We start from the raw sequence: 23,863 nt of genomic DNA, 5'->3' as shown, positions 1-23,863 counted from the left end.
ATATTATATATTGAATTCGGTTATGACGAATTATTCAAAGATAGAAAGTAGAAAAATAAAACGAGTATTTAAAATTTAGATATATGTTTATTGCGTTTATATTTCTTACATTTCATCAGAGGAATGTAATATAATTAATGTCGACTTCGAAATTAAATCGTGAAATCTCATTTAACTTGCATCATAATAAAAAAGAAAATGCACTAGAACGATTAATTATTAATTATATTTCAAAATTCAACTTGTTATGTATATTTTGAAAGTAGGAATCAAGGACACAACTGCCCCAGTTTCCACTCATTCAATTCATTCTTGTCTCTAAATTTATTATCTTCCATGCTGTTTTAATTATCTACCCCCAGAACTTATTACTGTAAAAAATAAAAATAAAAAAACACTATGATATGTTACTTTGTATATTTCAACTCTTTCTATACGAAAAAATCTGTATACGTTTCTTGATAATAAAAATACACACAATGTATAGTATACGTGGTCATATACACGTGCAACACTCCCTTCTGCCCACGGGCGGCCTCCGCCCGAAGGAGCGGAGCCTGTAATATCGCAGGGTGCCATTCAAACTCTCAAATATAGATCCACAATCATCCGTAATGACGCTCGGCGAACCGCTGCACAATACGTCGACATATCAATTTGTTTATTGCAATTGAAGGCACCCGCCGGAACGCCTACGATTTTAGTTTATAAGGTCACACCAATTTACTTATTTTTAACGAAGACATGTGTATGATGTGACATTGGAATATTGATATATTATAGATATAGAATGCGTGTAACGGTGAAAGAAAATTGATTTGTAATGCATGGAGCACGTGTAAGTAAATTATTGCAAGTTCTAATATGTATACAATGAAGACGATGCAATATATTAATTATGTTATTGATATGTAGCTATAATTGTTACCCTTTCACCGATTAACATCTACTACTACTGGCATTTGTTTGAAATAATATGCAAATATTTTGCATATAATGCTTCATTTTACTTTTTTTTTTGGCAATCTCTAAAAAACCTTTGGTTCGTATATCGCAAATTTTATTGTAACAACAATCCAACTAACCTAATATTAAACCCATGTTAATGTTATCTCCAAACTTCACACACTTGAAACGCGTTCGAAAAAATGGCGGACGTCGCAACCGCACGAGAGGCCGAGAGCGTAAACGAAAGGTTAAAAGTAAAACAAAACCAATTAACAGATTGCAAGTGAAGTTTCGGGTCTACTCCCACGTACAGGGCGTGTCGAATGACACAGGATATAAGTTCTTAGCAGTGCGAGAACACCGGATGCTGTACACTTTTTACTCTCACGAACACGACTTATTTGTGCTCACGACATTACTAAATCACACTAAACAATGGCTAGAAAATAGTCTTGAATGGAATTATGGAGCATTACGGAAGAGACTGTTGAATACTTAGTTTGTTCGATTATTCCAGAAAGTTAGGATTTAGATGTAGGACAGTCCAGTGTAAATTTCCTAAAATTCTGAGAATAAATAACATATTAATAGTGCAGTTATACTATTCTTACATTATTCCCTTTTCTAGCATTTCCTAGCTTATAATTGCTAAGAACTTTATGTAACTTGCAATATCGTACTGGCGCCTTCCCGCTGTCGAAGATTATCATAAGAATTTTTTAATTACATAAGACCCGTGACCAGATGCAGACCTGTGAAGTTTATTGTATTGGTTGTCGCTGCAATAATAGACTTAGTGTTTTTGTATTGGGGAGGAAATCTTCACAAGAACAAATGTAGTTTATGGTGGAAAAGTAGAGCATATGGAATGTTACGCACTAAAACCCCCTTTTGTGGTCACACCGAAAACAGTAGCAGAGATCCCGGAATAATATGGACCGCCCCCGGGGCTAATTCGAATAGTCTTTTACTAATTAAAACGTAAGTAATATCTCGATATTTTCAATAGACACTAGGACAGCCAGCCCTATTACCAATTAAAAATATTGAGATATTCATACTATGATTGAACAGGATTTTTAGTATTTGTGATATGAATATTTATTTTAAGTTATAACTGTTGCCTGTCCACATAAAATCCGTCAAACAATTCTGACACGAATACATTGAGACACGATTGTAGTATTTTTAAGTTAGCAGACTTGAGGCCCTGGAGTATTTGAAAACTCTATCGAACCTTCTGTCCAATGTGATATGTTCCTACACAGTGGACTAGTTCCCATAAAAATAGGCTTATCATGTGTGAGTCATTTCACAAGTGACAATGTCGTTAAGTTTTCAAGAAAGCATACGAAATCGATTCTCTTTTGAGAAAGCTTTCATAATGTCTGCTTGTTTGCTTCTCTTAAAATATTTCGTATCATATATATTCTGATATACTCATAATTTCTAGTGATTTGATTTTATATAATACAAAGCTAGCAAGCTTTTAATTCTCAAGAATAAATAAATTGTAGACAAAAGGAAAAATAATATTTATATGATGATAATATAGCATTTAATGTTATTGAAGCTTATATATAAATTATCTATTTCCGTCGCAATTATAAACTGTTAGCGATCTGCATCCATTTGTAATTTTCCCTTAATATTAAATAAGCCGGCCAAGCGACAGTCGACGCGTGCACCGTTAGTTCCGTATAATTTAAAATTAATTGTATTGCCGCTAGCCATACTGTTATTTAATTTACTCATACATTTTTTTAAGTAACTCATATCATGCTATTGCGTTATATTTTCTATTACATTTATTTATATCATTAATTTGCATAATAACACGTATGTAAAAAAGCACCAATATCCCAAAACAAAAAAAAAAAATATATTGTTTAAAAACGCATTTAAATAATTTGTGTACAAAAACCCGTAATGTATTCTTATTAAAATTCGTTAAAAATCCGAGGCCTATCTAATAGGTTCACATGTTTTACGTAAGGAACGCTGAATATAAATTTGAGATTAGACCCATCGTACCATAATAACAGCCCGAGGCTCGCACTTCCGCTGAAAAACACTGTTTAAATCTGAGATTCACACCGGAACTTGCTACCGTTTGTAAATTTATTATAACCTGTTGTTATATTACAACCTATTATTTGGAGTATCGGCGAAGGAAGAGAGCTTATTAAGTTGTTTATTTTGAATGGTTGATGACCTTTATTTTTTGGATTTCTATAAGTGTTACTGATTGACTGCGCACCCTTATTTCCCATGTATACGAATACTCTCAGGAACTGGTAAACCGATTTCGAAAATTCTTTCACCGTTGCATATATACGTAACGCCTGAGTGCCATAGGCTATATATATACATCGGGCGAGGACAGGTTAGCCCGTTAGTATTTATAAATCTAAAATTCAGATAGAAATTATATTATTTGATATCTATATATCTCGGGGTTTATGCATGTCTATGAATCATATGTTTTAGACACATATCTTCCACACACTAAAATATTTTTTTTTTCTTCAGGATATTAGACATGACTGCAATCTTAATTAGATAGTAAGGACTAAGCCTTAAACTTGGTTTAATTGAAGATTTGTAGTGTGTTTGGGAAGTTCGTAATAAATAACCGTTAACCATGTTGTTTAATGATAATAATAATTTCTTGAACCAATGTAGCGGAGCACGTGTACGCGTGGTTCATGACGCCCGATGGATGGAATTAAACAACAAAGAAAATTCGGTCATTTCGTTTGTTATGTAATTAATTTTCTTCTTCTTCACTTAATGAATGGCTACACCAATAAATAGGGACTCCGCCAATATCCAGTATATAAGGGAGAGGAAGACGCAATATTTTATTCGCAGTAATTAAATACATTTATGGCATCTGTCACATGTCAATAGAACGTCCTCTTTACTCCCAAATAATCAGATTATTATTATTAATTAGTTTAAATACAGCATAGAAGTTGGCGAATTCGTTCACGTATAAAACTTTGAAGTGTTTTCAAATTCCTACTTTATAATCAACACATAAGCGCAAATCAACATATGAAAAATAAGACGAATATTGAGCAGCTATAAAGATAGTATATATAATAAACTTTGCTATAATGCTAAAAAATATTATATTGTGTTCTCTTACTGTATTATAGAATACATGATATCATGTCCGATCAGCTGTCTACAGGTAGAAACTATTGTACCTACAAACAGATGACCGAATACAATTCATTTATTATTGTGAAAAAGCAAATCTTTTAATCAATTTCGTGATTCTTGTATTTTTGTAGGCTATATACATAAAGTACCGGAATCATAAGTTTTCTTCTGCCATAGACAAATGTCATAGAGATGCAGCGATTATGTGTAGGATATAATCTGTGCTGGTTTTTCTTGATAACGGATGTGAGCGTTATCAAGCGGAGAAGTGGGCCGGTAATTATAGCTAATGCCCCGCGTCCTTCGTACGGTCCAGCTTTTTGTGAGTGACAATTATTTTGTGCCAATACTGGATATACCTTTGGTTGATGTATACACGATATATATTAAATGGTGAAGGAAAACATCGTGAGGAAACCGGCATGTCCAAGAATCAAAAGTTCGACGACATGTGACATCTGCCAATCCGCACTTGGCCAGCATGGTGGATTATGGCCTGAACCCTCATACGAGGCCTGTGTTCCAGCAGTGGGAACATTTATAGGCTGATGATAATAATGATGTATACATATTTATGTTTAAGTTGATCCTTGTTATTGGTTGTGTATTTTAGTTGAAATGGGTTAATAAAGATATGCCATGAAAGGGGTCAAGCGTACTTCGGATGTAAATGTGTTTAAATTCAGCGTTAAGAAGTACAGAGTGAATGAATGAATGATCTGCAAACATGGTGCAATGAAATAATTGTTATACGCTACGACTACGGTATCTAGATATTAACATATAATTTTTTAATAGGAGCTGATCGTACTTTTCTGTAGCAATAAAATTATTATTAATTATTAAATAGCGACTAGCAATGGTTCCTTTGCAAATCTTAATATATGTAAATTTTGTGTCACTTTGTTTGTCCGCGATGGACTCTTAAACTATTCTACCGATTTTAATCAAACTTTCACACCATGTGCAGTTTTATACAACTTGAAAGATAGGACAGACACATATTTTATTTCAATTACGAAAAATTACTACCCGGGCGGAGTCGGGACGTGAACGTAGTATTATTTAAAATGTTATTTCGAATTGGCATGATGTACCTATAGATATTATTATATTATGCTTAACGAAAAACATTTAAATAATTACAAACTGTTCGATTAGTAGTGGGTTTAATTATCGCATCTACGCACTAACGCAGTGGGTTGTGACCCTGTCAGCTGCGCCGACTGTCGTGGGTTACATTCCCTTTCCAAAAGTATGTATCATTACTTTTGGTGCCTATAATATTATGTAGTAATAGATTTACCCATTTCTTTTAGTATTACCATGTTTATCCTATATAATAAATAATTTTATATACGAATATTACGAAATTAACTATTTCAAAGTGAGTCAAGTTATTATAAAAAGAAAAGATTTTATTATAGATGTTGATGATATAGAAAACATGTTTTTGTTTTCTTTACATAATGTTGTTTTAAACTACACAAATATTGCATAATACTATGATACATGTATATAACTTTTTTAAGAGCTTTTTTTTTATTGGCTCGCAGTATATAGGTGGTTCGAAGATTCAACCAACCCCTATGATAAATGAAAACCATCCGTTTAGCATCGGGCACGTTATATAGAAAATATCCTACTAGTATTATAAATGCGTAAGTTTGTAAGTATCTATGGATGTTTGTTACCCTTTCACGCAAAAACTACTCAACCGATTGTAATGAAATTTGGTACGTAGATAGCTGGACAAGTGGTAAATTTTATCCCGATATTCCTACGGCTATCGCGCGGCTTATGCGGGTGATACCGCGTGGCGCAGCTAGTGTAGTAATAAAATTGTCCTACCATAGAAATTGTGAGTTGATTACGTGACCAATCTCATAAACACCGGCAGTTTAACATTATACGCTATAATAAGTTACGATATGAGTTATAATTGCTTTACAACAAGGATACTGCTTAGGAACTGGTATTATGTTTACATAACGTATTTAAATGGTCGACTTGTAATTAAATATATGGCTATAAATCTGCAACCTACTTGAAATTGTTACAATCAATTACTGCGTAGTATGAACGTGAATGGTGGAAAGTGCTTGATGATTTATCGCATTGATTACATTTAATGTTAAACTTTCATACTATAAATATACTGTCGACAATTGTTTTTGGGAATTTCTATTCACAGTGATGTATAATCCTATCCTACTATATAATAATATAAATGCGAAAGTTTGTAAGGATGTGTGTGTGTTTGTTGCTCTTTCACGCAAAAACTACTGAATCGATTGCAATGAAATTTGGTACAACTGGAATAACATACAGGCAACTTTTTATCCCGATATTCCTACGGGATACAGATTTACGCGGGAAACCGCGGGGCGCACCTAGTATATTATAAAAGAAAGAATTTATTATAGTAAGGAGACGGGAAGTAAATAATTGCGTTTAATTATTTAGAAACAGAGATAAATATTGCGTTTTTCGAAAACGATAGTGACCACTAACAGTGAAAACCAAAAATAATGCCAATTACCTTTTTTATAAATGTATTATAATGGTTTACAATATAATGCTTACATGCTTTTCAAAGTTATTACGCAGCAACAAAATTGTGTCGTTAAATATATCATGTTTTATACAAATATTTTATTAAACGGAGGTCTTAAATTACTCTTCTTAAGAAATATCACGCTATTAAGTTTACGGTGTAACTTAATATTGTGGGTAGGGAGGCATTAAAATATTTATTTAATAACCTGATAATTATTCGTTGCTTATATTAAATTATCTTAATAAACTGCACTCCTACATAGTACCAGTATAAAAAGCAGAGGTGGCACAATAGTGAGGGCCTCGGGCTTAAAATCGATAAGTCGGGGTCTCGAGACCAGGCGAGCATGCAGAAAACAAATTGATTCAATTTATCTATGCATGTGCATAACATCACCACTGCTCGAAACGCTGAAGGATAAAAACATCAAAAGTTCGACGAGTTGTGATCTGCCAACACGCTCTTGACCAGCGTGGTGGATTGTGGCCTGAACTCTCAGAGGAGGCCTGTGTCCTGGCAGTGATAACTTACATGGGCTGATGACGATGATGATAAAGCGAAGCACACAAGTGTACAATGCCTTTGATCTCGCAGTAAAAGCCGAATACGTCCAGACGATGTCGCGACAATGCTTGAAGGAAAGGGAATAAAACATTTTTTCAATGAAGGCGGTTTTCGACTTAACGAGGTTTCCTTGAAAGAGGTGCTATTATGTAAACAAAAATTCATAAAATCTATCGACAAAAACATAAAAATTAATTTTTTATCGTTATGTTGTAAATTGAGAGCTATTTCTCTGTTGTAAGAGTGTTTTTTATTGTTATTCGAACATTTGAAAACATTTGAATTTTATTCTAACTCTATATGCTTAACTATGTACTTCGAACTACATAGGATATAGGGGATTTCTTTCTCGACTGGTCAAGCCGGGACAGGCAGCGTGTCGAGTGCCGTAGCCGTCGCTCACCATTAAGATAAACATCGCTCATACGAACTACTAAAAATACTAAAGGCATGCTGGCACGTTGGATAAGTATGAATTCCATGCCATTTGCGGCGAGCAGCCCACCGAAGCTTGTCTGACATCTCTCTAGTATTCTATCTGCGTCTGGGAGGGACGGGTGTCCTCAGAACAACATAACTCCGTTATTAACGGATAGGGATTTAGGGCACAACGGTGCGCACGCGCATCGTGTCGTGATATTTTGATATCCGCATTTCTTATGGTCGCGAATGGTCGTTGGACTATGCTTTTGTCGTCAGTGCTTTAGCAGCATGTCAAAGATTTTACGATAAGGAATAGTATATAAGAATAGGAATAAGCATGCTTTTATGAATTTTTATATGAGGCTTTCTATAGTTTTGAATATATCATTCATTCATTCATTCATTTATAAGGGATTATATTAGATATGATGATAAACAATTGTTATCAATATAATAAACAATTTACGTGGTTTACATGATTGACTTAACATATTTTCACAATTCTAAATATATTATTCATTTTTCTAAATTATATAACTTACCTATGCCTTTTATAAGGTAGATTTAAAAAAAGTACCTTTATAAGTAGATATAGCAAGCGTGCCGCGTTTGGGAGTCAAAAACTAGCCACGGTGTCGTATATATAAATGTCAACTTCATTGATAACTTGTTTCGCAAAGAATACGGAAACACGGTAAAGTATGCGAATAAATCGTAAAAAAAACTTTTTTTTTATGCCATGTCACATTTTTATAGCATTCCTGGTTGCTTTACGGTTGATTTACGGTTGTAGGTCTATATATTATATATATCAAAATACGAAACCAATGTATATTAACCTATCGCACTTTTTGATTAGTCAAGGAAAAGTAGTCAGGATAGAAAATGACCCATTGAAATGTAAAACAACCATTCACGCCAATATGTAGATGTACATTAATTATATAGTGATAATGTTTCTCCCTCCCTCTGCAATCGATATAAAATTGAAAGATTTTTGTTGACTATTCGAAAAAATATCTCCTTTCACGAAGTTCATTACAAACTGCGGTTCGTGGCTAGCCATACATATAATTATAATTATAATTTACCGAATGAAGCCGCAAGTAATGGTCTTCCGAGTCGAATTGCAGCTTACGTTAACGTCATTACGGTGGAGAAATGCTTACGCCTAGATTACACTATGAACGCATTACTATTTTAGTATAGATTAGCTATACAACCTTACTTTTCTTTTTGATTACGGGAGAATAGCTTGTATTTTATAGAAAAAGAAGGTAAATTCGCATCGCGTGCATAAGAAAATTTCCGTTTAAATTTATAAAACCCATTTTGAAAGATGAAAGCAATGCTGCGCAATTCGATCAACAATGTACATTGTTTATTAGCTTTTATATACATTTAAAATAAATACTTACAGTCATTATACAAAAATATTGAATAACCCTATAATTGAAAGATAACTTTTTTTTTATTCATTAAGTAGTGGTCTAATAAAAGATATTGGAATTTAAAGACAGACGTCTCACACATATTTCGATATTTGAAAATTATATATTTCCAATTAGCATAAATTGGCTATATGATTTCTACAAAATGTTACACTTCCGATCTAAATCCGAATGAATAATTTGTAGATTACGTGAAATGTAATATTGAAATAGTAGACGGTTCCAATTACATTACAATTAGTTTTAAATAAAGCTTTTAATAAATTTGTAACTATTCAATTAGTTTTACGATACAATCTGAAATTAACACTTTATATTATATATATCAATATACATATTATGAATGAATGAACGAATAATGAATATATAGCCTTAATTTTAGCGTAAATTCATTGAAATAAACCTTAAAGAACACTTTACAAAGTATACATAGGTATTATAGGTAGTAACAAAAACTTCGATAACTATTTGGACCATACTCTTATTAAATTTATTATGGATACAGGTTTAAAATGTTTTTATAGACCGGTCTATAGACTATTGTGTTCTAGCTTTAATGTGGTCCATAAAATTACTGATAGGCCAATAGTTTGTTTTTAGCGAACCTCAAACATTCGTGCCTAAATTTTAAATAGTTTTTACTACGCATTAATAATAATTGAGAATTATTTTGGAACTTGGAAAGTTTTTGTGAATACTTGGCAATAGTAGTGAGCGTACTACAAACGATATAATAATGATTATATATTTAAATGTGAAGAAATTTAATGGATGTTATTTTACATATAAACCTTCCACTTGAATCATTTTATCTATTAAAAAAACCTATCAAAACCTGTTGCGTAATTTTAAAGATTTAAGCATACACACAAACGGCGTAAAGCGACTTTGTTTATACTATGTAGTGATATTGAAACAGACGCCGTTCGTGAGTTCTGTATTATTAAAACTTTAATTTTTGTATATACCTACGAATGAGTATTTAAACTGTAGTTATGGTAAAATTGATCATAACGGTTTTATCACAAGCTACAATACAAATCAGAACTGTAAGTATTGACTTAGGTATTGACCTAATATGGTTTTCTAGAATGACGCTTTAATAGCCGTGAAATTTTCGCCGTCTCCAATTTCACACGACTCTAGATATTGAAATTCATTGACATCTTAACCTTTAAAGGACATAAAAACATCACTAGATTCCACAAAAAACTAGTATTCCCGGAGGCTGCATCTCGCCGTGACGAATGCGACCGGACGCACGCCGCCGACCGGAAGACATCTCAAAATGGCCACAACGAATCTGGTTAAACTCGAGGAATGTTTCTACGTCACTGGCCGCTTAATATTTTGTCAACTTATGGCATTGCGCGGGGAATTCGCTCGTAGCGGATGACTTGTTTCGGCACAAAAAATTTGAGACACGATATCCGATAAGCTCAGCGATTTGCGATACCTACATGCGAGCGTTTGGAAGAGTATGACGTAGAATGTCAAGTTTAAATGAAACATTACGTTGATGAATCTTTTTAATACTCAGATATGTTTGTTGTATCACTACATAGTACCTACAAAGCTTCGCTTTCCGCCGTCAGTGTATCTGTATGCTTATCTTTAAATTTAAACAACTGATTTTGATCGGGGTTTTTTAATAGATAAGAAGAGTAAGGATATATTTTTTTATTTATTACAAGAGGATGGTTTGTATGTATACATCATGCATTATTGCACCCGTGCGAAACCGGGGCGTGTCGCTAGTTGAAATATAATTTACATGTTGATTTATATTAGTTAAGTTTACTATATTTTATACGTATACATTTATAACACTGCTACGTTCTACGCAGTCAATAGTTCCAATTGATGCAATATTTGGCCATATTGTTGATTCATAAATCAGTTATGTATATTATGTTATTATTGTGGGCAACTAGTTAACCTTCTATACCTGTCTGCTTTATATCTCTACAGAGGATAAAATTTGGAAGCTTATTTAGAATACTGACTGATAACCTCAACCTGATAACAAGATTCGGGTGTAATTATCGATTTTAAATCTGATAAACAAGACTCAGGTGACCTGTTTTGTCAGACAGGATTTATATCGCTTTGTTCTAATTTGAATCAACGGCCACTAATAAATAAATAATGTTTTCTGTGAGGGCACCACTTCAGATTCTATAATGGGACAAAATAACAATAATTTGCGATCAAACACTAAAAGTTGTAATCGAGTAAGTATTCTATAAAAATAAAACAGTCGAATAATTGGGAACCTTCTTGGTTTTTGGGAACATCTGTTAAAAAGATCCTAAAGCGAAGGAATCGTATTTAGGTTTTGAATATGAACAATCTCTTCAGCTTTACCGTATTTAATTATATTATGATTTATAAGAATTTCTCTTGTTACATGTAAAATTGAGTGATTTTGTAATAGTAGTAGTGTATAGTAGTAGATAGTGATTTTTTATATTACTGTCCTTACTACTATTATACATGCAAAAGTATTTGATTGTCATTCTTTCATATGGTAATGCAGTGATATTTGTGTCTGGAGATAGTAAATGAGGCTAGAGAGTGAAACTTTTTACCAAGGTCAAAACATCTCACCCACGCGAATTTCCTTAGACTAAGTAGGCGAAACTGCTGGTAACAACTAGTTTATTGTATATGTCATAACAACAGATCGTATCATGCAGGTAAGCTGTACGCAGCGCTGGGGCGGCGCAGCGGGCGCGTGGTGGCGAGCGACCTGCAGAGCGGCTCCGCGTCGTTCCGCGTGCGCGCGCTGCTGCCCGTCGCCGAGAGCTTCCGGTTCGCGCTCGAGCTGCGCACGCACACCTCGGGGCTCGCCGCGCCGCAGATGATGTTCAGCCATTGGGAGGTTGGTATATTTATAGGGTTGGTAGGTTTTTATATGAATATTTGTGAGCTGTCGCAACACGTGTCTTTCGATAAATCGTTCAAATACGACTGTAATTGCAATGTCTCGTATTGCGAAGAGGATGTTAGAAAGTCTTATTAGATCGTTCAATGGATGATATAATTCATTTCTGATACTATAGTCACTAGTAAGATGACATATCTTACTAGATTTATTAGAAACGAGAATACGGCGAGAATATAGAATATTTTTAATTTTGTAATTATTATCAAACAATACCTTACATATACAGTTCATTAAATACTTTTTGAAGTGAAACTTCTTTAGAATCGTTGTGATTTCAAACCTGATGCAACGGAAAAACGACAGGTAAAATACCTGTATTTTGTACAGGACAGAAATACAAAAATGTGTAGAACGAAGCCGGCAAAGAATGAGACAGAAATATACATACTATTTTATTCATTCTTTTGTCGATTTATTGAACTTTCACTTCTATCATGTGTGAATCGCACACATACCTTTTTTTTTATTGCCAGGTTATCGACATAGATCCATTCTGGCGTCCTCGCACCGAGGAAGAGTACCTCCACTGGGGCGAGAAGTGGGACGGCGTGAACCGCGCCAAGGCGTACATGGACGCCGTGCGCACGCGCAAGGGGCTCGCCACCGACCGCCAGCTCGTCACACACGCAGAGAAGCAGAGGACGTTGTCCAAGAAGAAGTGAATGCTCCTACTAGTTGTGTAGGGGAATTATACGCTATAGCGTTACGTTATTCGTATATGTGACACTATCCAATTGATATCGTTCTGTTTGCTAGGTTTTTGTAGTTTTGTATAAAATTGTTGGTTCCCATATACGTATTATTGTTATGTGTTTAAGTACATTTATATTAAAATATTAGTAAAGTAATAATAGAAAGATTCTTTTTATAAATGATCCAATATTTTAGCAAATTTTCGTAATTCTGTATAGGATAGGTAGGCGAGACCATAAGCGAATACCTTTTATTTTGAAATAATATGGTCAGTAGGTACATATAAAATAGTAACAATGGTCACCTGTTACTGTTTTTTTTTTTACTATAATAATTACATGTACATGTCACAAAAATAAATGGAAAAAAAACTGAGTTTGAAGTAAAAACAACATTGAAGCATTTACATTAATTTAAAATTTATAACATTATAAAAATTTTGTACGAAAAGTATTTTATTGTAATTTATTGAATGTATAAATGTGTAACTGTTCAACATAATATTATATTTGTTTCAAATATTATTGGATTTTATTGAGTTTCCCCGGTTTTACTCTAATCATTGAAAACAAATTTCACAAATATTATTCTTATATGTAACAATATATTAATAAATTAAATTAATGTTAAGAATAAAATTCGACACACTGAAGTTTTCGAAAAGAGTTGTCAGTGTGTACTTCATGTTATAATAATAATACTATAAATAAATATAAGTTACACCAATATTATAATTGTGAGTTTTAGAATTTAAAAAATTTAAATTTGGTATACAAACAGGGTATGAGCTGACTTGAGTGATACTAGGATACTAGGAATAAAAATTCCTACTAAATGCTCCCTTGGGATAAAACAGGAATCTTGATATCCGGCCTGAGCCGGGAAGAGCGTGAGTTATCAATATAAACTTTTTTATTTACAAACAATAATTATTGGTCTTACATAGTTCCTATTAACATCATTGACAATGAATAACTTTTACACAGATAAAATGTAGTTTTTACGGGTGGAAGAAGGTTCTGTGGTTTATTGATTTAAAAACGGACAGAATTTCCATGGAATTTTAGGTTTAGTATAAATTATAGAGTGCAATCATATCAGAAATCTTCGATGTAAAGACTATGACCATGACCATTTGTTAATATAGCATGGATGGAAACCTGCAGAGGTAGGTAATGAAATAAAACACAATATTCAATAAAATCCGCTATCTATTATTTACATCAAATAACAACTGAACCCTTTGAATCGTATATACAAATGACCGATTTACAATAAAACCCATAACAATTTGTAGAAAATTCTCCGACCGATATACATCGCGTTTCGCCTTAATTACAATTACCGAAGAAAACAGGCTTAAGCGAATACTGACAATCGTAAACTAAACAAAAACTCATCGCTCCCGACACGCATCTACAATGGGTTTTACTCTCAAAATAGCTCAACAAAAAACATGCAACAATCCATATAATCATAATTACACAATAATACATAATTGTACATTTGATTCCACATGATTACAGCCATTGTAATAAGTATACAAAAGATATACAAACATTTACATAAGAAACGTTTTCATTTAATTTACGAATGTCGATCTATATACATTTTACCAAAATAGCGCGAAATATCCACCAAGTATAAGATGAATCTATCAACTAGTATGATAGTCTTGCTGTCTTTGGCAATAACATTTATTGTGTTCTTAGGATATAGTTTACACAGCCTAGCTAAATAAATACCACTTTGGCACTAGTGGTAACCTGGTCATAGCAATATATTGTTGTCACAGTAACACAAGAATAACAGTTTTAATATCTAAATCATTACAATTTTAAAATAAACTATTCGAATACATGGTACAACTAAAAAGCACGTGAGACGTAAAACTGGCCTCAAAATCATTGTAAATTTCTTAAAACATTGCCCTACGTGAGTTTTTATCTACGTTTCATTGGAATACTATCTAAATGCAGTTACTGTCACATTACGTAAATTGCGATTATAAAATTGTACACCATAACATTATACACATTACAATTTCATGAAAACCAACAAAAATATATTATTTTACTCTGCAACAAAAATATACTATCCAACGAAAAATAAACATTATGTGTTTATTGAAAAATAAATCCATTTCTGAACATTTATGTCCCTTAAAGCCCACTTATAATATAACACTAACCAAACTAATTTTCGGATTTTATTTTGCTCATTTGATAGCTTCAAACTGATATGGTCTATGTCCTACAACATGAGTGATCTATTTAAATTTATTATTTGATATAGGATTATATTCAGGTGTATTTTTACTTAGGTTTAAAATATAAACCTAATCAAACAACCTTGATGGGTATGATTAGGTTAGGTCGAAAGAGGGTAAAAATTACCAGCTAATACCATATCAATTTGTACTAAATAAAATATTTAAACATCCATAGAGTGAGGATCCTTGCACTCTAGGAAATAAACAATAAAAACGCATTCAATCCAAAAATATAGTTTGGTAACAATTATATCCGACAATTGACAACTAAAATCGGCCATCTTTGGTTAGCGTTCTCTCTTTCGCTCATATGTCGAATAGAGAATAACAGATAAAGATAGCTGTTCACTGCTGACACACTGACATCACTACATGTGCCGCGAATATCTTGGTATTACGAGTCAATCACAATAAAGTTATTCACAGATTTTTATGTGTTTACAATATAACCCAATAGCGCTACAACAAACCGATATAAAGGATAATAGCCGGATACTTGATTTTATTAATTAAACGAAGCTCCACTTATGTGTAAGTACACAAAATAACTTCATATTGACAACTTGAGCTTTACTAAAGACTAGAATAATAAATTACATTACACGAAATTACATAACTAACATTAGTAGCGATATCTATGTGTAACCGAAATATTGAAAAGGTCGAATGCCTCGAAATAAAATCAAGTTTTTTGGCAAGAAATTGTAGTGATGTACCTTTAGACAGAATAAAATAAATAACAGCATTTACGAGAATTCTAGAGGTTGGTATCCTCTAAGAATATATTTGCATTAATTTCAGCAAGGTACAATATCATAACAAACAGTTCACTACCAAAGAGTAACTACTTGGTCGAAACGGGGTCTTGTGGTTTTCGAGACTGCCCTCTTTCCCTCCTGAGCTATATCTTTTTATATTATATATCTTTACCAAGTCTGAATCACCGAATTCTGTATATATTATTAAATAAATGAGATACTTTTGTAAGAAATATGTGATAAACTATATCATGTAGTGTTATTTATTTTATTCTCTATAAAGTTACAGCGCTGCAAAATATTCTCTTTACAATAAAATAGTGATGAGTTCAATGCAACAATTCATTTTATTATTTACCATACAACATATAATTGATGTCAGAAAAATTACTTGCACGTGTATATCAAAGAGACCGGCTCTATATAATAATTATTAAATATAATAAATTATTTTAATAAGGAAATTGAATAAGTATATTTACAAGTATATTAATTTTGCAATCTTATTCGCAATCTGTTATTAATAAGGTCAGTATATATATATAATATCGGTTTAATACATCTCATCCCTATTTCATTGTACTGTTAACAATAAAAAATAAATGTACATACAAACTGTACTATCTCAACAGAGGAATGTGTCCGCGATCTTAACAACAACTAGCACCAATTTAGAAATTATCACACAACATCACTCCGCGTGAATGTAAACGAAACTACAGAATTACAACTACCCTTGGAAATGCATCATAAATTAAGCAAGCAATTATAATATTGTATTACCTACACATTGGCTACATAATCTCTTTGTTACATTACAATGTTGTATCCGAATTTTACTAAATCAAAAATCCGTGCGACACCGTCCTATTTAAATCTATGAATTTTATTTTAACCTAGTAGTTATCAAAACTACGTTAATTTTAACGGTGTATCATATAAAAGGATTTTAGTCGAGAGTCAAACGGAATCCGACACCGACACGCGACTGTGGGGTGTATTGCTTTCTCTTTCTGCTCCGCAACATTAGAGCGAGACAGCAATATTTCTCAATGACTGATATATTTAACGCTTAACTAACACGTGTTTGACACTGTGACCTAGCTTCGCCTCATAGGCGTTTACTGGTATATACAAAGTAATCACAAAAGCCGCTCTTTGGATACGCTCAAACAAAAATAAATGTTATCAAATGAAATTCTAATATAGAAATCTATGTAACTTGTTGGATCACAGCAATCGAACTGTGCACTGCTGATACCTCTGATTATAGTCAAACAATATAAATTAGTGTGTTAATAATAATTTTACCTTCATATTAGTGTGTTGATAATAAAGAAAATATTTTTTTTTTGTAAAATTAAAAACATTGTTCGTTTCATACATACGAAAAAAACCCCAAAGTGGACGCATGACTAACTCAAAGGTACCAGCAGATCCAAACGAATCAAGTCGTACTTACAAATATCACTAAATTCACTTATCACTCACTCACTGGACGTCACTCAGCCACACTCTCACTCACACTCTCGCTCACTCGCTCACTCGCTCACTCACTCGCTAACTGAACAGCGTCTCGTTGGGAACGTCGTTTACGTTAGCGCCGCCTTCCGCCATATCCGTTAGTATCACACCGGATAGCGCTTCTAAGGATTCTCTGACCTGAAAAACGAGAAAACAGAATTTGTAAAAAACTTACATTTCAGTATGTTGTATTTGCTTGTTATAAGGAATTTAAATCAAATAAAATAAAATAAATCAATTGCAAACCTTACGCCTCTACAAATGGATTGCCGACTTTAATTGGGAAGGGATTAGGAAAGGATAGATGAGAGGAATAAAGGAAAGGACTGGGAAGGGTAAGGAAAAGGATATGGGCCTCTATAAGATGCTTTATGACTTGAACCTATCATCTATTACAACAACACATTCAGAAAAATAAGGTATTTGCAAAAGATTTTATAAAAGGTAACACTGGCTCCGGGTTCGAATCATCATTATCCTTCCTTTTTATTTCTCAATCTATTCCTTTTTGCCAGTCGTCAATGCTTTCCTTATCCGTTTTCCCTTAAAAGCAAGCAGCGCATTCGCAAAAGCACTACTTCCGCGAATGTTCATGGGCGGTTGCGATCACTCACCATCAGGCGAACCACCAGCTCAGTTGTCCTTTCACATAAAGAATGCACGTGCATTAGTGGGCGTGGCCTGCGGCGGTACCTTGGTGAGCAGCAGCAGGTTGGTGGTGAGGAAGGCGTGCAGCTCGTCGGCGGCGCGGCCGTGCAGGCGCGCGCGCCACCGCACCAGCTCGCCGTACATCTCCTCGCCCGACAGCCCCGACATGTCGTCCTGACAACGTACCATTGTATTTACAAACGGCTTTGGAAAATAGACAAGTTTCTCGAGTCGATTGTATGTTTGTGTTTCTGTTACCTCAGAACTTCGACTGAACTTGTTTTTGTTGTGGTTTTCAGTGTGGTCCCGGTTCAATTTGGTATAGTTCTAACAATTTGAAGGCGGTCTAGTTTTTGCTAAAAGCTATTAATTCAGTTTTTTTTTATGTAAATACTCACGCGGGGTCGGTACGCGACGCAGTAGAGGCGGTAGGCGAGGAAGGCGGCGGAGCAGGCGAGCAGCAGCGCGAGCAGCGCCAGCGCGAGGTGCGCGGGCGCCGCGCCGCGCCGCGCCGCGCCGCCGCCGCCCGTCAGCAGCGCCGGCTGGATCACCGCCGCGCTCGCTGGCAACATACATTATTTCACATTATTTACAATCATTATAAACAATTATTCTTATGTTATAGCGTGCAACTGGGCTGGTGGTTTGCCTGATAGGAAGCGATCATCCCCGCCCATTCGCCGAGCTAGCGCCTTTGTGAATGCGCTGCCCGCTTTTAATAGATACGGAATATGGAAAGGTTTGATGACTGAAAAGCAGGAATGGACTGAAGGGTGTGGAAAAGGAAACGGACTCCAACTCTCACCGTACAAAACACAGTAGTATGCTACTATTTCACGTCAGTTTTCTGTGGGGGTGTGCTATTTCCCCGGTGCGAGCTAGGCAAATTCGCGCGGAAGCATGCTCGACTTCCACTTATTAAAACGAGAAGACTTATGCCAGATACATATATTATGTGAAACGAAATATCTAGGAATATCCAGTCGCACTCTCTGCAGTCCCTTGCGATTAGAAACCACCCAATTACATTATATCCCAAAAATCTACAATCAGATAAGTATTCTTCTGTATTAAAACTGAGATTGTAAAAAGAAGGCAGATGGAACGGTTCGTACACGCGAGCCTCGATAGAATCGCGCCTCGATGAACTGAAGCATTAGCTACATTATAGGGGGCAGGAGTAACAGTTCAGACTTCATTTTTAAACGTGTCAAGCAAATTGCATACGAGTACTATATTTAAGGCAGACTACAATCCTGGTCCATATGTAAGCAGTTAAAACTCACCAGCTGCCATAATAACTTCTGGTTCGTGGCGCACGGGCTTCGAGGAGTCGATGTGGTCTGCACCACCAGAACTGCTGTCATCTTCTGGAGAATACTCGGACGCTTCTAATTCCGCTTCTGACGTTCGCAAATCCTGAAAACATATAGATTTAATAAGTAGAATCCTACCTAGAAACATTTGAAAAGGGATTCATTGTGAATGATAGACGGTTAAGTGGTGCTAGCTGCATTCATTGAAATTAAACATTATATGAGTTCAAAAGTTCAAAGTGGAAAAAAAAAATGGTTTATATCTCATCAAAGTTGTCATATTATATGTCGAAATTTTAAATTTAAATAACATTATTAATAATTACTCTTAATAAAATATAAATCTCCTTTAATTGTCAATACTAGACCAAATTTAAATGGGATCACATAGGAGGCACTAGCTTTCGAAAAAATAAAGAATCATGAAAATCGGTTCATCCAGTAAAAATTATGTGGTAACAAACACAAAACAAATACCGTCGAATTAATACCCTCCTTTTTTCGAAGTCGGTTGAAAACAATTTTAGTTCCTCGAACTATGCAAGAAAAACACGATGGCCAATATACAATACAATACAATCTATGTATCCGAGATTGACCGAAATGTTTTACCAACAACTAAAAACAAGTATTACGCTAATCTAATTGCGGATACAAGCAGCTAAAGTATCAATAAAATCGCGAATCGTGACGGACAACATCGTCAGCACTTTAAAACGATTTGCTACGGTTTCCTAAACACCACCACTGCGATAATATTTCTTTGTAGAATTATCTTTGTACGTCATATGTCACGATGTTATTTTCTTTTGAGTTCTAAACCTTTATATATAACTTTACATATAACAAGTTAAAAATGAAATAAAATAAAGCACATGTCACTTGCAGATGACCTGGCTTTCCAACCGATTTTCATCAATTTTATTCTTTTTACATTCGTAAAAGTACATCCAGAGAGACCCTACCCTAAAACGTCACAAACTCATAAATTCACAAACTCTTTTGAATATTAGTATAGCTTTGAAGTCTTGGAATAAACCTTGAAGATGTTTTTCTTAATTCCGCCTAATAATTATGATGATATTCCGTAATGACAATGGAAAATTTTATGCGAAAATACATTAGTAGAACATTTTAATTGTATTCTCTGTTCTCTCTATTCAAATGTTATCTGTATCAAAAATTTCAACTCAAACTAGTCTTTTATTTAGTATGTTTATCAACTGTCATGTTAAACAGAATGTCTTTTTACCTTTGAAGTTTTTATTCAGAATATATAAATGCGCAGTCTTGAGAAATTAAATTTTTCCGCAAAGTTAACGACAAATGAAATCATTGTATAGAACTAATGGCTTCTTTGTCCTTATTCCTTAGGGCATAGTTAACGGAATAGAAATTTCTTCCATCACGCATCACTCAACTGAAATTATCATAGTTCATCAAGCTTGTTAAAACTAATGTTTTTAGGATAAGCATCGTCTTTGTCTTTGTCATCATTTGTCTTAAAATTATGAAACGTGACGTATATAAAACAACATTTTATTAGTATTTTACAGTTTAAAGATAACATATTTTCATTCTGTAAGACAATTAACCCTAATGGCAAATTCTCTCATAAAACAACTGCTCAAATGCTCGCTTGCTCCCCGTAACCCTTTAAAATATGGTGGCTTATGTAAGACTATGTGTAACTAAAGTAAATTTGGACTTAACTGCCGTAAGGTCCTCTTCCCAGAACTATTAACGGATATCAATACCTGATTTTGAATGGGTTCCTCTCCGTAATCAGTTATACAAAACCTACTTACAATAAAAAATGTCAGACATCAAAATTCTAACCAACTCAAAATGTTTTAAGATGTAGGTTTTTCTCACGCGTTCAATCACGTGTCATTAAAAATCGATTTGGCGACACTGAACAAACTGACGGGTATTTTTATTCTGTTGCTTAGCTAGCATAAAATAAACCAAGAAATATTCATATAAAACTCCAATAATGGTTAGATACGACAAAAAAGAAAATAATTATTTATATGTCAAAAAACAAGAATGAATCGACACAAAATTTCTACATAAAAATTGGCATATTGCTAGATTTAAATATTTATTCTTGCGGGTATAAGGAAGCACCGCATGAGTCTGATCTATTACATTCTAACTTTTTTGATAGTGGAGCTCAATGTCTCAAAAAACAAATATACTGACTAAGCTCCACCATGTTCCATTATAGTCGATCCTAGCTTATCGAATTTAAACAAGAACGGAGGCTAACCTTTTAGTTTCCAAGTCTACACGTATAAAACTGAACGGTTTATTTGATTGATCGCATTATAATCGAATTTTTTTTTTTATCGTTTAATCTATTTATTGAAGAAAGAAATATACATATAACACCCGGTTTTTGTTTTTCAAATTAATGCGGGTACCGCAGCAGAACTGTACCGACTTTTCTGCATAAGACAGAAAGCTCCTCTTCCCCGACCCCCTCCACAAACCTGAGGCTTCGGGACCGCAAGTTCTGGAACCTTCGTCGCCTTCCACACGTGCGTCATCAGCTTGTACGTCGCGTCGCGGGACAGCAGCGAGCCGAACACGTGTCGCTCGTCGCGCGTGCACACGCCCACCGCGTTCGGGATTATACGCGCCACCTTCTCCTTCGTGATGCGGAGCACGGACGATGTGGGTATTAACAACTGTAACAAATTTGAACTCTATTAACATGTTTCTGCGGTGGGTTGAGAGAAAATTACAACGGCATATTTATTGTTGGACAGATCTATCTATCCACGATACCTTTGGAAATTCCTGCGTATTTCAGGAGATTCGTAAAATTTAATTTCATAATAACACATACAGTGGAACACTAGATACATTAGAATGAGAAGATGTCAATTTTACTATGTATATAATTAATTATGCTAATATTTTATTAATTTTTAGATAGAAGTCTATACGTATTATGAAAATCAAGTCCAGGTGGTAATAAATTTATAATTATACAGCAAGATTTAGCTAATACAATTAACTATCAGCCATGGATATTAATTTATAGCTGCGATAAATCAGAAAATCTAATTATCTTGACATCAGCACTCGTATCTTTACAAAACGTGTTTTTTTTTACTAATACATACTGAGTATGGCAAAGACATTTCATTTGATATTTTAATTAATAATATATCTTAAAGTTTTAAGCTTAAAACAAATCACAACTAATTTTTTTTCATAATATACGTACCCAAACATATAAAATCACTCACCTTAGTCACATATCCAAAAACATTGGAATAAAATGCGAAATAATTCTTCGTTATATATAAGTGGCCCTGCAAGAGGAGGTCGCCTACCAGGGCGCATGAATAATCTGAAATACAAAACAATACAATTATAAAACTCTGAATAAAGCTTTTCTCGAAAATTGTTGCAAACAAAATTGCGTATATTACATTAAGACTACCTTTCCTTGATATTGTGGATATAAAATTGTGGAAAAATCATAATAATAAGAAACATATACCATCAATGATCAACCGTAACGCCGCTTTCATTAGCTACATTTAAGTTTTATATGAATTTAAAACAAGTTCATACACAAAAAGTGAAAGGAGTAGCTTTTGAAACTCGACCTTCAGTCTAAGCTGAGTAATTAACACAGGTATAAATACCATTTCTTAATAGAATCACCATTATCTTGACTCATTAAAGACAATGAAGCTAAGGAAAACATCACATAAGTCTACATAAATATATTTAAAAAAATCAGTTATATTGGGTGGGATTTAGCGGACACAAAAAAGAAAGCCCTCATTTCAACGTGTAGGTACATAACATGCATACGTGGTTTTATATTGTATGTTTGTTCGTCTCAAAAGTATCAATAGGAATGTGATCAATTTATTTCCTTTGGCTTAATGGTTATACCAAGCTACGGAACCGTGGAAGTTTTATCAGCAAAAAGGTTAATTCATTAATTGATTTTTAACATCGTACTTTACTGTGGCGGAATCACGGGTGGCCAAGAGGCTAAACGTTGCATTGGCAAAAGTCTTTGGCAACAAAACGCGGGTTCGAATCCCGCCTCGTGATCAATTTTTTTTTCTATTCTTTCAAAATTTCTCATTTATAAAGCATTTCAATGCTATAAAACTAAAAATCTAATTGTACTTATAATGTTCATATAAGCTTTGGGCTGAATTATTGAGAATCAAATGTATTTTAAATAATAACAAACAACACGAAAAAAATATCTGACCTTTACGTGATATTAAAGAAATTTCGAGAAGTCTTTGACAATAAGGAGGAGGTTATCAATTCGACTGTATTTTTTGTGTTTGTTACGTTATAAATTTTTTAAGCATGAACTGATTTTTTTTATTTTAAAGCTGTTACCTCTCATGTGATCGTCCCGTTTTAATTTGGTCTAGTTCTGATGATATGGAGGCGTTGTTTTCATACGTCACCAATCGACACCAATAATAAAGGAAAAGAACTAAGAGTCATTGTATTATTTCAATTTGTTTTGTTTTCTCTTTTAAAGAACTGCACTGCAATAAAAAAAATATATTGCAGTGCAGTTCATATATTT

The 23,863-nt window shown here is 33.9% G+C and overlaps 2 protein-coding genes across 4 annotated transcripts in view; one reads left to right on the top strand and one right to left on the bottom strand.

The window, feature by feature from the left end:
- LOC119839741 (elongation factor-like GTPase 1) overlaps positions 1–13,202 on the top strand; it is a 101,731-nt gene extending 88,529 nt beyond the window's left edge. The window contains exons 10-11 of the mRNA XM_038366176.1: positions 11,817–12,001; positions 12,541–13,202. Coding sequence (XP_038222104.1) covers positions 11,817–12,001; positions 12,541–12,729 — 374 coding nt within the window. The 3' untranslated portion in view covers positions 12,730–13,202. The remainder of the gene's footprint in view (positions 1–11,816; positions 12,002–12,540) is intronic.
- A 751-nt stretch (positions 13,203–13,953) lies between these two features.
- Positions 13,954–23,863, bottom strand: part of LOC119839592 (membrane-anchored lipid-binding protein LAM4-like) — a 54,084-nt gene continuing 44,174 nt past the window's right edge. For all 3 annotated transcript variants that reach the window (XM_038365957.1, XM_038365959.1, XM_038365958.1), the window contains 6 exons: positions 22,539–22,642; positions 21,774–21,971; positions 19,249–19,381; positions 18,361–18,524; positions 18,008–18,136; positions 13,954–17,452 (listed from right to left, as the gene is read on the bottom strand). In XM_038365957.1, the coding sequence (XP_038221885.1) occupies positions 17,351–17,452; positions 18,008–18,136; positions 18,361–18,524; positions 19,249–19,381; positions 21,774–21,971; positions 22,539–22,642 (830 nt within the window). In that variant the 3' untranslated portion in view covers positions 13,954–17,350. The remainder of the gene's footprint in view (positions 17,453–18,007; positions 18,137–18,360; positions 18,525–19,248; positions 19,382–21,773; positions 21,972–22,538; positions 22,643–23,863) is intronic.

Source organism: Zerene cesonia, chromosome 4 (assembly GCF_012273895.1).
Source record: "Zerene cesonia ecotype Mississippi chromosome 4, Zerene_cesonia_1.1, whole genome shotgun sequence".
NCBI lineage: Eukaryota > Metazoa > Arthropoda > Insecta > Lepidoptera > Pieridae > Zerene > Zerene cesonia.
The sequence above is the reverse complement of the archived record's forward strand: the minus strand, read 5'-3'. Positions and strand labels throughout refer to the sequence as shown.